Below are 17906 nucleotides of genomic sequence, written 5' to 3' on the forward strand. Positions count from 1 at the left end.
GATGTATTGTGATGTTTATAACATATGAAAGTAAAATACATGAAAATGATAGCATAAAGAATGGAAGGGGAAACAGAAATATGCTATTGAAAGTGATATGTTTATAATATTAACTGAAGGTACAGTGTGATAAGTTAAGCATATATATGGAAAACTCTAAAACAATCTCAAGAGAAGAAAACAAAGGAGTATAGCTAATGACACAATAGCTCAGATAAAATGGAATCATAAAAATAGTCAATAAATCCAAAAGAAGGCAGATAAAGAAACAAATAAAAACAAACTGCAAGATGGCAGATTTCAACCCAACTATGTCGATAATTGAATTAAATAAAAATGGGCTGCACATTCCATTAAAAGTCATATATTATCTAATGAATAAGAAAAAATCAAGGTATGCTTTAGCGACTAAGGTGGTTTTGTGTTCATCTTCCTCTTCCTGCCATGGGTCCAGATCCTCTGATGGTATACAACTGTGCTGAAGTCTGGCTGGTGTCAACTGTCTCCACAATGCCCCCTGCCCCCCAACCAAGAAACCTGCTCAGGCTGGGGGAAGCAAAAAAGTGGAGTAGAAAAAGAAGATTATTGGAGACAAAGCTTTTGGTCTAAAGAACAAGAAAGGAGCAAAGCAACAAAAGTTTATCAAGGCTGTCACTCATCAAGTTCAATTTGGTCAACAAAATCCACATCAGGTAGCATAAAGGGAAGCCAAAGAGAAACTGAAGAAAGATGACAAGAAGTAAGAATTGCAAGAGCTAAATGAGCTATTCAAACCTGTAGTTGCTGCTCAAAAACTAAGTAAAAGTGCAGATCCTAAATCTGTGGTACGTGCATGGGCAGAGCACTAAAGGAGATAAGTATAAGTTCTCTCATGACTTGACTGTGGTGAGAAAATGTGATGCAAGCAGTGAAGAACTTGAAAAGTATACTACAGTTAATAGGGATGAGAGAAAAACTGGAAGAAGTGAGTAACAAGCACAGTGAGGCAGAAAAGAAAAACTCCAAAACTGTTAGTGTGCAGACATTTCTTTGAAGCTACTGAAAACAACAAATATGGCTGGCTTTGGATATGCCATGGAGGGGGAGATATTTGCATGTATCATGATGCACTTCCTCCTGGATTTGTATTGTATTGTATTTATATTGTATTGTATATTTTTATCTTTTATAAAAAGAAAGTAGAGAAAGAACAGAGAATTTCATTAGAAGATCTAATTGAAAAAGTGTTCTGCCCTAGGTCCAAATGCTGCCAAAATAACTCCAGAACCTTTTCTTATATGCAAGGAAAAAACAAGAAGAGATTGATAAAGTTAATCAAGAAATGCAAAGAAGGAAAGCAGACTTCAAAGCGGGGTAGGCACTAGTTTTCAGTAGTTGTGAGATGTTTGAATTTCATCCTGAGCTGATGATAATGAGGAGGAAGCAGACGATACCTGTTACACCCAGGGAACAGGTGGAGATGAGGCTGATGATTCAATGAGCGATGTAGATGAAACAGGTATTACTGTAGCCAGTCTTGAAAGATTTCAGCACACATACTTCAGAAAGAGATAAAACAAATTAAGCAAAGCTTACAGAGGTAGGGCTAAAAATGGCAAAAGAAGTGATCTGGAAGAAGACAATGAAGGGAAGGGACAGAAAAATGGAGCCATCGATGCTGTTCCTATTGATGAAAACCTTTTTGGGGGAAGATGTGGATGATCTAAAAGAACTTAAACACACTTGATTTAGAAGAATGACATCATACAAGTCAATGAAAAAATTAAGCCAGCTCAGCATGGTTGAAATTGACTACATTAATTTTTCCACCTAGAATTCTTCAATAGGATGCTTATTTTCCATGCTGATTCTGGTGGGCTTACTTGCCTCCAAAAAAGGAATATTCTCCCTAACTCCTATATTCTGACTTTGGCTACATCTCATAGTAAGTTCAGAGTAGTTCATGATAAACTGGAAATGATCGATTGTTCTAACTGTCCACTCAGGTAGGAAGTGTAATTGCCCTTCAAGCTCCTGATTTTCTCCGGGCATGTATTATTACAAGGACAACATAAATGTAAATTTAAAATACCCTTCATTTAACAAAGTTTTTAATGAGTGATTTCATTTCTTTTGTATTTATATGTTTAAAAGACTGTCTAGGGCTTCCCTGGTGGTGCAGTGGTTAAGAATCCACCTACCAATGCAGGGTATATGGGATTGAGCCCTGGCTGGGAAGATCCCACATGCCTCGGAGCAACAAAGGCCATGTGCCACAACTACTGAGCCTGCACTCTAGAGCCCGCGAGCCATAATTACTGAAGCCTGTGAGCCTAGAGCCTGTGCTCCGCAACAAGAGAAGCCACTGCAATGAGAAGCCTGCGCACCGCAACAAAGAGTAGCCCCTGCTCACCACAACTAGAGAAAGTCCACGTGCAGCAACGAAGACCCAAGGCAGCCAAAAGTAAATAAATTTATTAAAAAAAAAAAAAAGGACTGCCTAAAATATGAGCACTGTCATTCATAAAGAAAACCACAGATTTAGCATTGTATATCTTTGGACAATTTGATGGCAATTTAAAATGGAACTTCTTAAATCTCACAGGATCAGTTGCAGTAACCTATGTTTAATTTCTTTGTTGTTGTTGTTAATAACGTTGTAAATAAAATCCTCATACATTAAAATCCAAAAAACAAAAAAAAAAGCAAGAGTCAACTATATCATGTCTAAGAGAAAATACACTTAAATATAATGATACAGGTTAAAAATAACAAGATGGGAAAAATATACAAATTCAAAAGAAAGCTGGAGAACTTATATTAATGTCAGACAAAGTAGATTTCAAAACAAAGATTAATGCTACGAATATAAAAGAACATTCATAATGAAAAAGGGGTAGATTCACCAAGAAGACATAGCAATCCTAAATTGCTATGTATACAGCTAACAATGAAGCTTCAAAATTCAAGAAGCAGATCTAAAAAGAGAAACAGGCAAATCCACAATTACAGCTAAAGACTTCAATGATCCTTTTTCAATAACTGATAGAACAAGTAGACATAAAATCAGTAGGAGACATAACACTGTCAATCATCTTGACCAAATGGATACTGGTAGAATATATTATGCAATGTAAGTAGAATACACATCTTTTTCAAGTGTGTATGAAACATACACCAAGATAAACCACTTTATCGACCATAAAACAAATCTGAATAAATTTTAAAGGATTAATATCATATGAAATATGTTTTCCAACCATGGATAAGTAGGAATCAATAACAAAGATGTCTAAAAAATCTATATATTTGGAAATTGTCAACAACACTCTCCTGAATAATCCCTGAGTTAAGAAGGAATCACAAGAGGAACTAAAAATATTTTGAAATGAAAACACAACATATCAAAACTCGCAAAGCATGGCTAACTGTCCTTAGATAGAAACATAGCATTAAGTGCTTATGTTAGAAAAAGAGAAAGGTCTCAAGCCAATAATCTTAGCTTCCTCCTAAGAAGATAAAGAAAAGCAACATCAACTCAAAAGAAGCAGAATAAAGAAATAATAAAGATGAGAATTAATGACTTTGAACACAGAAAAACAATATACCAATATCAGGAATAAAAGAAGTCATCACTATATATACAACAAACACTGTAAAGATATAAAGAGAATATTGCAAACATTTAATTAATTAAATTATTTATATTTATTTGCGGTATGCGGGCCTCTCACTGCTGTGGCCTCTCCCGTTGCGGAGCACAGGCTCCGGATGCGCAGGCTCAGCGGCCATGGCTCACGGGCCCAGCCGCTCTGCGGCATGTGGGATCTTCCCGGACCGGGGCACGAATCCGCAGTCAGACTGCATCGGCAGGCAGACTCTCAACCACTGCGCCACCAGGGAAGCCCCCATTGCAAACATTTTTAAGCCAATAAATTAGCAAACTTAGATGACAAATTCCTTGAAAGCCATAAAATACCAAAACTCAATCAAGAAAAAACAGATAAACAGAAGAGTCCCTTAACTATTCAATAATTAAGTTCATGGTTACAAACCTCCCAACAATGAGAAAACTCTAGGCCCAAGGGGCTTTACTGGTAAATTCTACCAAAGATTTAAGGAACATTTAATATAAATTCTACAGAAACAATTCCATACAAGTGAAGAGGAGGGCATACTTCCCACCTCATTTTAAAAAGGTAAACATGATCCTGAAATGAAAACCATACAAAGACATTCTAAGAAAAGAAGATGACGCCTCAGTATCATGCATGATTTAAGCATGCAAAGAATCCTTTAAAAAACACATTGTATCAAATCTAGCAATACATAATAAGGATATCATAAGTAAGCAGATTTTTCCCCAGGAATAGAAGGTTCATTTAACATTAGAAAAACAATCAATACAATTCACCATTTTAACAGAATATAAAGGAGAAAAACCATATGATCATTACAATAGATGCAAAAAACTTTTAATAAAATTCAACACTTATTCATGATAAAAACTATTACCATACTAGGAATGGAAGGAACTTCCTCAACCCAATAAAGGAGGTATTAAAAACCCTACACTTAGGGCTTCCCTGGTGGCGCAGTGGTTGAGAGTCGGCCTACCGATGCAGGGGATGCGGGTTCGTGCCCCGGTCTGGGAGGATCCCGCATCCCGCATCCCGCATCCCGCATGCCGCGGAGCGGCTGGGCCCCTGAGCCGTGCCTGTTGGGCCTGCACATCCGGAGCCTGTGCGTACGGAGCCTGTGCTCCGCAACGGGAGAGGCCACAACAGGGAGAAGCCCGCGTACCACAAGAAAAAAAAAAAAAACCCTACACTTAGATCAAAGTTTTATAACTTGTTATACTGAAATAATTTTAGGCTTAGAAAAGACTTAGAAAAATAGTACAAACAGTTCCCATATACCCTTTACACACCTTCCCCTGATGCTAATACTTTATATAGCCATAGTACAGTTATCAAAACTAAGAAATTAAATTGGTACAAAAGTATTAACTACCAAATTTATTTACATTTCACCAGTTTTTAAACTTATGGCCCTTTTCTATTCCAAGATCCAATCTAGAATCCCACATTGAATTTAGTCATCATGTCACCTTAGTCTTTTCCAATCTGTGAAAGTTTCACAATCATTCCTTGCCTTTCATGAAGTTGACACTTTTGAGGGTTTCTTAGGTTTTCTCATGATTATACTGAGGTTATGCATTTTGAGGGAATATAGTACAAAAGTGATACAGCCTTCTCAGGGCATCATATCATGGGTTATAATGATTTCAGTGTCTTATTACTGGTGATATTAATCTTGATCACTTGGTTTAAGACAGTGTTTGCCAGGGCTTTTTACTGTAAAATTACTTTTAATCTTTGTAAATAAGTATTTGGGGAAAGATATGTTGACACCATGCAAATATCCTCCTTCTTAAACTTTTGCCCACTAATTTTAACATTCATTGGTGAATCTTGCATACAGGTGTTTTTACTCTGGTGTTTTAATGGTAATTTTAATTACCATCTTGCATACAGGTGTTTTTACTCTGGTGTTTTAATGGTAATGGTAAAACACTCTGGTGTTTTAATGGTAATTTTCTATTTCCCTGATTCCTTCTACACTTATTAACCGGAATTCACCTACAATGAAGACATGTCTGTTCTCAATATTTTATCTATTTGTTCAATCATTAATTTCTGCAGTATAGACTCATGGATATGTATCTTATCTTTTTGGTCATATACAATATTTGTTTTGCTACTGAAATTGTCCCAGCTTTCACCACTGGGAATTATTTAAGGTTGGCTCCTGTGTCGTACAAACATGCACCTTTTTCCATCTACCTTCGTTTTTTAATTTTCTGGTACCACAAAATTCCTTGGGCTCTTCTTTTATTTTCCCCATCCCAGCTGTGGGATCAACTACTTCTCCAAATAACCTTGGTTCTTTTTACTGGAGAATGACATTTAGTAATGAAGATTTAGGTGCTAGATGTGATTAATGTCATATTTAATGGTAAAAAATGTTTTCTCCCTAAGATTAGAAACAAAGCCAGGATGTCAACTCTCATCATTTCTATTCCACTTTGTAGAAAGGTCCTAGCCAATATAATAAGGCAAAATAAATAAATAAAATACGTGCAGATTGAAAATGAAGTAAAACTTTTTATTTATAGAAGATATGATCATCTATTTAGATAACTCTAAGTCATGTACAAAAAAAGCTACTAAAACTAATAGCTTGTAGGATACAAGGTCAATATACAAAAATCAAGCCTATTTCTACTGGTAGCAAACAATATGGAAATGAAATTTAAAAATACCATCCACATCAGAAGACATGAAATACTTATGGATAAATTTAACAAAATATGGGTAAGAACTAAACACTGAAAATTATGAAACATTCCTGAGAGTAATTAAAGAAGACCTAAATAAATGTAGACGTATAGCATGTTCAAATGCCAATTCTTCCCAGATTTTTCTATAAATTGAACATAATCTCACAGAAAATCCCAGCAGGCTTTTTTGTAGATGTTGACAAACTGAGTATAAATCTTATATAGAAATTTAACTAGATTAATTCATATTATGAAATATCCTACCAGAGAATCCTAAAGCTTGAAGATACTTCAAAGATCATAATTTTATGTGGGAGTAAAACAACTTGTCCATTTCCACACAAGAGGGAAGAAACAGATCCAGGATGAGTATTTCCACCTTCCAGTACCAAGTTCTTTAGAGTGGTACATCATGATACTTGTAATTAAGATTAATTCACTTTTAACTTTGCCTAGGAAGAGATTTAGCTTTCCCCTAAAGATGCCAGGATATTTACATGTGCCTTCATTTCTGGGTTTGCCACAATATATAGAAAAATGGCCAATAATCATGGAAGAAATGTATAAAAATAGTAAATGTCCCAAAGCACATTAGTAAAACTGTAATAAAAAAATACCTGATCTTAGAGATGAATTAATCTTTTATGAATAAGTTACGTGTTTTAAAGACATAGGACCCCTTAAAAATGTTTGAAAACACTAGAATTACAAATGAATTCATTAAAATAGCTACTGGCATTAGCATTCCTATAATTAATTCCTTGTTTGTTAGTGATACAATACAAACCCAAATAAAACCAATCGTATTTTCACATCCTTTTAGAAGGAGTTTCAAAATTTAAGCATGCTGCTATGACGCTGTTCTTCTTCAGGTGTGTGAAGATGGCTGAAAACATTAGTACCTCATCTGACATCCAGTATACTACCCATACCCCCAGAGTAAACCTGTAGCAGGCGTATATGAGTGTAGAAACTTTGTGATTTTTGTGGTTGTGCTTCTTTATGCAAGATAGCTAACACCTTTGCTCAAATTAAGTAGCAACTATTTTTATCAACATACTAACAATTTAAACTCATTTCTTCACATATATCACCCAAAGCTGTGCTTTGGCAGCTCCTTCTCCTACCCTACTTGCAGGCTTCTCCAGTTCCATTCACCACAAGGGAGCTGCCTGAGTAGACATCTTAATAGTAGCTTCGCTCTGGGCATGTTGAGCCCAGTGGAACAGTGACAGGATAAGCCTTGCTTCTTCACTGTGTGGTAGGTGGGCTCTCAGAGCGTTCTCTAGATGATGCCAAACTACAATTTAACATGAAAAGCTGCATGCTGATGATGAAATCTTTGTAGCATATCTTACTCTCTGAATAGGACTGAAGAAAGTTCATGTTTTGCCCCTTCTTTAAGGTTAGCAGTGCCATACTGGTGCTCTACATTTGTCTCTTAAAGAAATTTTTCTTTCTGTCATATTTTGCTGTTGGTGGTTGTGGTGGAATCCTCCTTGGACAGGGTATATCAAAGGAATATTTAGTTGTGGCTTATAACTTTGCCTGCCAAAGAAAACCTCTGACCATATATTATTTCTAGGAGACATGCCAAGATCTTGATACTTTTCAGATTCTTTTTTTCTTTTAATTTAATTTTATTTATTTTTTTATACAGCAGGTTCTTATTAGTTATCTATTTTATATATATTAGTGTATATATGTCAATCCCAGTCTCCCAATTTCAGGTTCTTTTATAGTGTACTGACATGATAAACAGTACATAGTGCATTAGGGGCTATATATGGATGCAACTCATAAAGAATATCATCAGTTTTATAAAGTGGATGTATAACTGTCTACATGAAGTTAATAAACACTGAGGAAACTTAAGAATGGTCACAACCTTCTCATAAGGTTTGAGAAGGATCCAATACTTACCTCAGTGCTTTATACATGGTAGAAACTCAAAATTTTTTTTAACATCTTTATTGGAGCATAATTGCTTCACAATGGTGTGCTAGTTTCTGCTCTATAACAAAGTGAGTCAGCTATACATACACACATATCCCCATATCTCCTCTCTCTTGCATCTCCCTCCCACCCTCCCTATCCCACCCCTCTAGGTGGTCACAAAGCACCGAGCTGAAGAGATGTAAGTTTAATTGAAGTGAAGTTTGAGTAGAGGTATCATAACATGGTGCAACTATTTTAAATACCTATTTACAGTAAATGCTTACAAAATCACCACACTCCCTATTACTGTAACATAATACAGTTGAAGTACTCATCTCACTTCCTCATAACTCATATGATATCATTCTATCTTTAGGGTTTAACAGAGAAGAATATTTGGCACAAAGTAGACACTACATAAATGTTGATTGATATATGTTTTAGAGAAAAATATGGAAACCTGGAATAAATTGAAATGGAAGGACTAACTACACAAAATGACTAGATAATAATTCTAAGCAAATGCTGAACTACATAAAAATTTCATAGTAAAATTTTTATATGAGCATTTGAAAATCAAAATATAAAAATCAGTGTCTGTACTAACAATATCTGAAGTAGTAAAAATAAAATTTAAAAAATTTAAAAGATAGAACAAACAAAATAATTTCCTGTTCCTAAACTTAAACACTGCAGTATTAAAAACAAGTACTAAGCAGATTACAGTAAAAATAAAATTATATAATTTGTAGCATCCATTCTCTGGGTCTTTAAGTTCTGTTTCAAATAACAGAGATGTTCCAAAGAAGACAAATAAATTTATTACTTGGTTAAATATTAAAACTAAATTGCTTTAAATTCCTTTTAAAATAATAAATTGTATAAATAAATAAGAGCTCACTTTAAAATGAAAGGCATAGAGACAAAGTTTTAAAATTATGATTGTTTTGCTAGTTAATTTTCCTGAAGAATAACATAACATCGGTGCCTTTATTTTTTATGAATTAAGGAAATGATGAGAAGCAAACTAACAAATTATTGTGATAAAAAAGAAAAACTGTTTGATCACATTGAATAAAATTTCAAAATGCATTTCGGGAGTCAAAACTATCAAGAAAATTTTGTGCTAAGGAGTCCTACATTCAATTAAATGACTGAGTAAAAATGAAAAATATAATTACATCATTCACTTTTATTCACTTAAAATTTTTTTGCTGTAAATTCATTTTAACCAAAATATATAAACACTATGCCATGAAGATAACCTACCTTTTTATCATACACATCTTGCCAGTTTACTCCAGAAAAGAAACTGTGTCTCATAATTTCTTTTGCATCATCTGGTCCTCCACCAAGGCTGCGAGGACAGAAATAAAATTAAATGAGTATAAAACGTTTACATAAGCTGAATGCATAACTACAAAGTTTTTGTGAAATGTAATTTTCTGTGTGTAAATAGTTCTTGTGATAAATAGCCATAAAAATAAAAAGCTTTTATTGTAAGATCTAATTTTCCTAATATGCTATTAATAAGAACTAGCCTCAGGACAGTATGGTATTTGAAAAGAGCATAGGCTTTGGAGACAAACCTGAAACAGGCAATCGGCTCAGAAATTTATGAGATATATGACAATAAAAAAGTTGCTTAATCTCAGTTTTCTCATCTGTATAATGGGATTAATAATACCAGCCTGGTGGATTATTGCAAGGGTTAGAAATAACATAAGTACCTAGCACAATAAATGGTATTGTCAATTCTATAAACCAAATTTATTTTAGAACGACTTTAGTCAAAATGTACCCTTGTTAACATAAATTCTGAAAAGACTAGATAATTACTTAGAAAAAACAATTTGGAGAGCATTGCTAACAGACAGAAACTCATGGAGTATTTTCATATCTCAAATGAATTTTCACAGAAATGATAAATTTAATCTATGAAATATCACTGCAATATAATATGCTATGCAAGTTTCAATATAAATTAAAAATTTAGAATACTCCCACCCCATCTTTGAAGGAAATGTTATTCAACTGATACCTGACACAATCTGAAATTCAGGTGCTTTCTAGCTTTCTCAGTTTCACACAGTACCTACTAGTCACTATGAAGAAAGGATGAGAGAAACAGAAAAAAAACAGAGAAGGAAGTAAGGTGGGAGGGAAAGAGGAAAAAGAGAAAAAAAGAAAGGACAGGGAAAGAAAGAGGAAAAGAAAGGAAATCTATTTAAATCTGAATTTGATACAGCAAGTTTTATTTGATTTTACTCATCGTTAGGAATGATATGTGCTGGTAAATGCTTAACAATCAGCTCTCTGAGGGAAATTATGCATATACAATATAATGCATTTTATATATATTATTATTTTTACTGATACAAGATGTGTGGAAGTAAAACATTATATAGTATTTCTAACCTCAAAATATATAAGCAAAATAGATAAGTAACCTCAAAAGCATAGATAAGAGTAAAATTTAACAACATTATTAAAGAGTGATGAGTTTTGAGTATTTTTTACCCGTGATTTTAATGTTCCTGATTTAACTGTAAGTTTATATAATTTAATATTTAATAATGATTGTATTCAACAACCTGCTCACAAAATTTTTCAAATTTAACAATTGGCTGTTCTAAACTGGTACATTTCAACTCCCAACACAACACTGAGTAAGAAGAAACACAAGTAGGTCATAGAAAACAAACAATTATACAATTTTAATGAATTCTGGTTATTATTAGGTATAAGAAATACATGACTGGGAAGAATCCAGGATCCTCTGACACACTGTCAGAATGGAAAACAAAACAATTAGCTGATATCTGAATATCTGTAGTGATGATCCTATAGTTCCCACTATCTAGGTCTCCTATCTCAAGATTCATACAGAATAAACTACACTCCTGATATGGAACTTTTAGATTGGATCAGATCATAATAGTTGCATGCATATTTGCAACTTTCAGACTGGCAAATCTATACTTAGTTAACACTCGGCACTTGACTCCCTGGCCTCACTCTTTTTCATTCTATTTCAAGTTGTATATGTCTCTCTCCTGGTAGAATGCAAATTCTTTGGAGGGGAGAGTTCAGTACTGGATTATCCAAAAAGCATTTTAAAGCTTGTGCTTAGGGAGCCAGGAAAGCAGAAACACCAAGACACAGGCTTCTGAAAAGAATTATTCAACATTTCAAAGTATGCATTAAAGTAGTATGCACAAGAAAAATCAGCAGTTCATTGTATTTTCTTACATTTATGTTATTGTTTATTTCAATACTGTTTTCAATCTTAATTATATATATGAGATGATGGATGAGGTAGGAGTTGGAATGGAGAACCGTAATCATTTTTGTAATTAAAAGGTTTTAATTCAGCTTCAGTTTTTCATTTTTATGCCACCCCTCAATTCTCTAGCAATAGTTTGGCTTTGGACATAGACAGCATTTAATCTATATTTATCAAATACATACAAAATTAAAGTATCGGCCATGAATGCTATACAAAGACTAAGAATATAATCTTAGGCTGCCATTTTAGAAGTTGGTAGAGATTCTTTAACACAAGCTTCTTCAAAGTGTGAAACTGTCAAAAATTTCAACGTCAATGACTCCCTAATATACAATTTAAAACTTCAAAATTATATCAAAATATAATTTACATTAAGATATTTTTGTCTAAGAATACCAAATTCCCATATCAGAAAGCCAAACTAAAATCCTCAGCTACTATGGATTCTTCATAACTAGAAACAACATCTAATTCACATTTTCCTTGTGTTATTGAATGCAACATGAGGTCATGCTTTTCCTACAAAATTTGCATAGGAGGCTAAAGGAGATACTGATAGAATAATCATAACGCAATGCAGAATAAGAAATAAAAGCAAGATGAGAGCTGACTCTTTGATGGAACTGATAGCAATTCGGTAAAGAGTATCAGAGAAATTCAGGCAGTATTTAAAATAGTTGAATAGGAATAATAAAGAGGTATACTATAGTGCTAGCTTTGATTACGTTTGCAAAGACTTTTGGAAGCGTCCTTTTGTTGGCTCTTTGTCTTCTTTCTACCTCTTAAATTTTGACATTTCCCAAGACTCTGTCCTAGGCTGCCTTCTTTTTATATTCTATTCTTTTCACTATTCTCATGGCTCCAGCTACCTCCTAGATATCTACAGATCTCAAATCCAAATATTCAGTTTTGTGTTTCTTTTTTTTAAATTAATTTTTATTGGAGTATAGCTGCTTTACAATGTTGTGTTAGTTTCTTCTGTACAGCAAAGTGAATCAGTTATACGTACACATATGTCCCCTCTTTTTTAGATTTCCTTCCCATTTAGGTCACACAAAGCATTGAATAGAGTTCCCTGTGCTATACAGTAGGTTCTCATTAGTTATCTCTTTTATACATAGTAGTGTATATATGTCAATCCCAATCTCCCAATTCATCCCACCCCATCCTTCCGCCCTTGGTATCCATAAGTTTGTGGATACCAAATCTGTGTCTTTATTTCTGCTTTGCAAATAAGTTCATCTTTGCTGGGAAAACTGGACAGCTACATGTAAAAGAATTAAATTAGAACACTCCCTAACACCATACACAAAAATAAACTCAAAATGGATTAAAGACCTAAATGTCAGGACGGACAGTATAAAACTTAGAGGAAAACATAGGCAGAACACTCCTTGACATAAATTGCAGCAAGATCTTTTCTGACCCACCTCCTAGAGTAATGAAAATAAAAACAAAAATAAACAAATGGGACCTAACGAAACTTAAAATCTTTTGTACAGCAAAGGAAACCATAAGCAAAATGAAAAGACAACCCTCAGAATGGGAGAAAATATTTGCAAATGAAGCAATGGACAAAGGATTAATCTCCAAAATATACAAACAGCTCATGCAGCTCAGTATCAAAAAAACAAACAACCCAATAAAAAAATGGGCGGAAGACCTAAATAGACATTTCTCTAAAGAAGACATACAGATGGCCAATAAACATGTGAAAAGATGCTCAACATGACTAATTATTAGAGAAGTGCAAATCAAAACTACAATGAGGTATCACCTCACACCGGTCAGAACGGCCATCATCAAAAAATCTACAAACAATAAATGCTGGAGAGGAGGTGGAGAAAAGGGAACCCTCCTACACTGTTGGTGGGAATGTAAACTGGTACAGCCACTATGGGGAACAGTATGGAGGTTTCTTAAAAAACTAAAAATAGTTTTTAGTTTGACCATATGACCCAGCAATCCCACTCCTGGACATATACCCAGAGAAAATTAGTTATTGTGTTTCTATTAAGCACTGGTACTATTTTCAGCTGCCTGCTTGACATTTAGGTTTTCTATAGAAACCTCAGACTCGGTATAGCAAAACTAATATCAACATCCACCCCATCAAGCCTCCTCCTTTGCCTGTACTCCTTCTCTGTTAATAATAATTCCATTCTCCAAACTAGTCATCCAAGTTGGAAACCTCAGAGGTATCCTGACTCCTTCCCCTTCCTCACCATTTCTATTTAATCATTCACAAACTTCTATTTAGCACTCTTTAGAACTGCTTTAGGAAGGACTCCATCTCTTATCTGGACAATTCCATATGTATTCTTAATTACTCTGCCTACATGCCACTGGCGCTTCACTGTTCTAATCTATCCATGACAAAGCTCCCTGAGTTACCTTTTCGTAACACAGACCTGATTACACCATCCCTTACTTTTAATAATTCAGTGGCTTCTCATGCCCTTCTGAATAAAGATTAAATATTTTCTAAGAAAGATAAGGTCCTTACAATCTAACATATCGGCTTCATCTGCCAATGTTACCCAACTCATATTCTACACTCCAGTTGCTGAACTTCTCAAATGCCACGTTCATTTGCAATTCTAGCTGTTATTTACATGTAAAATTCTCTTCATGAAAGCCACTGCAAATTGCAACTCCTTCATAAGCCAGCTCAAGTTTTCCAATCCCCTTAACAGCTAATAATTTCAAAAGCATTTGTACGTAGTTTAACCTGAGCATCTGTGAATACATGTTTTGTGCCCTACATTATTCTATGAACAACTAGAGCAGAGATTACCCATTTTATTTATCCTTGCATTCCCAATATTTTAATGTAGCAGTGGAGGGGCTTGACATATTTACCTTAAAAGGAAATAACAGATAGTTAAAAATACCACATCTTCTCTTTAGACAATATCAACCTCTGGGTAGACAAAACTTTAGGAGTTGTCCTACATACCAGGCCACTAACATTCTAGAAATTTACCTCACGTGTATTCAACAATTATTAAGTGCCTACTACGTGCTATCCCCAGGGGGTAGGGTGCGGGTGGAGGGTGGGAAATGACAATAAAAAAATGAATGAGATATAGACATGAAAACCAGAAGGAGTCAGAAAAAGATGGGTTAAAAATTCACTGCCCTTGAAATCTAAGGCAAATATTAGATCCAAAACTCAACTAGATAAAATTGAAATCCTAGCTCTATATAAAGATTATCTATTGCCAGTACCACTTGCTACAATAGCTGTGAAACAATCACATAAAATGGAATACATTTTAAAACCTAAACTAAGAAAACGGTGCACTGTAAAGAAGATACAAGAGAAATATCAAATAGGCAAGTATAAACTTGATCTCTATTCTTGTTCTGCAGGAATTTTCTGTGAGAACTAGGATAAATCACGTAACCCTCCCTGGGCCTCATTTTCTGCTGTCAAATGGAAATGAGAATAATATCTATCCTACCTACTCCACAGGCTACTAAAAAGCAAGGGACACAAGAGATGTGCAAATGTCCTGACAAAGAACACAAATTCACTTTATAAATATAAGGTAAGGTTTCAGTTACTAGAATTATGAAACATGTTTGAATGGTTCTTCACAAAGCATAAAGGTGGCACGTCTTTTATTATGTTTGCTTATTTCTGCTGAAGGTAAAATCATGTTCCTCACAAATTTAAAAGCTAGAAGTATGTGATGGAAACCATCTCTAAGGTAGACAAAGCCCACAATTTAAAATTCATTTATTCCTTCACTCATTAATTCAGTCTGTCAACAAATACATACTGAGCATCAACCACAAACAGAACATTAACAAAAATTATGTGAGGTGTTACAAAAGATTAAACAATATATGAAATGGCCTACCCTTAAGACGCTTAAGGGCTAAGAGATTTTCAGAGACATACTGATATGCGTATATATCTACTGGAACAAAGAATATACACATGTATATACAAACACATATATTAAGGGATATTTTAAAATTAATACTCATTTCATGTAGGACTTATAAAATGTATGTGTAAATAAATATATAAACATGAACAATGAATACTACAGCTCATTAAGCAAAGAGCTGTAGGATTCCTCAGGTCATAGCTATAGTTACAAAAATAGAAATACAAAGTATGCAAAGACACTTTTTGCCATTAGCCCTTTCAGCCATGCGTGGAAAAGAATTATCTTCAAAGACAAACAAAAAAAGTAGTTAGATATGTTAACATACATACGTGTGGGAGGAGAGTATAGAGACAGTTCTATCTGTTTTATAATGTAAATCAGCAGAATTATAAAGCCCAGAGACTGAAAGGAAAAAAGGGATCCTCCTATCCCCACAATAGCAAGCACCATGGCAATTAAGAAAGTGTTTGTTCATAAAACTCTCAAAATCTTTATGTGGTAAAATCTGTATAAAATTTCCAAGTTAGGAAAGAGTTGAGGGAATTTTTTAAATGTTCTATATTATGCAGTTAAAAATAAGTCAGTGTCTCAGTAGGAAGATGTCTACACCAAATACATTGCTTCTTGGAGTCAGTTATATTTGAATTAATTTCCATATCACAATTCCTAACCACATTCATCAGTAACTCACTGTGTGTTATTTGCGGCTTACCGTTTATTTGGATCCTTTATCAAGAGCCCTGAAAGCAATGATTTTGCATCTGAAGAGAGTGTTCGAGGAAATTTAATGTCTTCCATTAGAATTAGTTCAAAAAGTTTCTCATGATCCTGGTTGTAGAAAGGTAACCTCCCGCACATCATTTCATACATGACAACCCCAAGGCCCCACCAATCCACGGCTCGGCCATAGTCATTATCTTCTAACACCTAAAAGTGAAACCAGTAAAAGATCAATTTTTACACGTTAGCTTTTAAAGTATTATTTATAAAACATAAGATTTTTACATAACCTAGGTAGGCTATTCTGAGATCTTGACATTTAAATTATGAAGCATCCTACAAAAGATATAAATCACACCAAATATGTGAAATGTTCAATATATATCCAGAAATGACTGGGTACCAAAAAAGGTATTGCAACAGATTCTAAGTAAATGAATGTATGAGTGCCCTAAGGATCAAATGAAAACTATTTGCATATTTTCATTTAGGCCTACTTAATTTTTCATTCTGGTTCCACTAACATGGACTTTAAGTAACAACTTAGAGCTAAACTGTGCTGATTATAGAGAACATAATGTGTCTACCACATTCTTGTACTGAGAAGAACCAACTACTACAAATCAAACACTGAATGATAGGAATAAACAAATGCAATGTACTAGAGAAGAGTCCAGGGCATGACAACCATGAAAATAAATATAAAAACTTTTGGAGGCCCCTAAATGTTTAAACTCTTTCAGGAAATATTTAAGCAACAGGTGAATATAAAGATTTACTGTTTGGGTTGTAATAAACTTTAGTATCCAAAGTTTAACTACCTCACAACAATTTCTATTAAACACAAACAATAAAAATTATGGACTCAATATTTGTAGGGTATATGACCTTAAATTTATTTCCCAAAACACATTACATGTAAAATAAATTTAGTAAGAAACAATACGCAAGTATAAGTTAGGCTATGTTAGAACAACCTGTTCAAACTGAAACATGATGACGTGCCATTTGTCCCAGAAAGGTAAAATTTGATTTACCCTTCTACTGCATATGTTCCTCATCCAATGGAATTTTCTTTATCTATTTGGATCTTTCAATATTTTATTTTAAGATACTATATTTGAATAATCTTAAAGCTTACTTTATCTGATCCTCTTAGCTTTGGGATAAACAGATCAAGAAAACCATATACATGAAATTAATCAATCAGAAAAATCTTATAATTGATGACATTGGAGAGAATTTGATACAGAACAAAGTAGTACTCATGTTTTAAACTTTCTTAGTTTGAGCTAAGTAAGTATGTTGTTGAAGATTACACCTATGTGACTTTTATTTAAAATTTAACTAATAATTTCGTAAAACGCACATAATATTTTTGACAGCTACACTATGATTACTATAAATACTATGAAAGGCACTTTGGTAGACAGGGTATTTAAAGGTGGAGAATTTAATTTTAAGAAAAAAACTATGTTACCTAAAGATCTATTTAATAGTGTTTTCAAATGCTACGAAAAGATTGTTTTCTTCCAGTTTTACCAAGACATAATTGACATACAGCTTGATAACTGATATACAGCATTGTGTAAGTTTAAGGTGTACAGCATAATGATTTAACTTATATACATCATGAAATGATTACTATAATAACTTTAATGAACATCTATCATCTCATACAGAAACAGAATTAAAGAATTAGAAAAAATTTTTTTTCCTTGTGATGAGAACT

At 33.9% G+C, this 17906-nt stretch overlaps 1 protein-coding gene and 1 pseudogene across 5 annotated transcripts in view; one reads left to right on the forward strand and one right to left on the reverse strand.

Annotated features, from left to right (window-relative positions):
- The window catches only part of AKT3 (AKT serine/threonine kinase 3), a 397729-nt gene that overhangs the window by 72454 nt on the left and 307369 nt on the right, over positions 1-17906 (reverse strand). For all 5 annotated transcript variants that reach the window (XM_067729502.1, XM_067729501.1, XM_067729504.1 and 2 more), the window contains 2 exons: positions 16167-16381; positions 9530-9617 (listed from right to left, as the gene is read on the reverse strand). In XM_067729502.1, the coding sequence (XP_067585603.1) occupies positions 9530-9617; positions 16167-16381 (303 nt within the window). The remainder of the gene's footprint in view (positions 1-9529; positions 9618-16166; positions 16382-17906) is intronic.
- On the forward strand, positions 291-1739 carry LOC137219623 (zinc finger CCCH domain-containing protein 15 pseudogene; annotated as a pseudogene).

The sequence above is a fragment of the Pseudorca crassidens genome, chromosome 2, assembly GCF_039906515.1.
Source record: "Pseudorca crassidens isolate mPseCra1 chromosome 2, mPseCra1.hap1, whole genome shotgun sequence".
NCBI lineage: Eukaryota > Metazoa > Chordata > Mammalia > Artiodactyla > Delphinidae > Pseudorca > Pseudorca crassidens.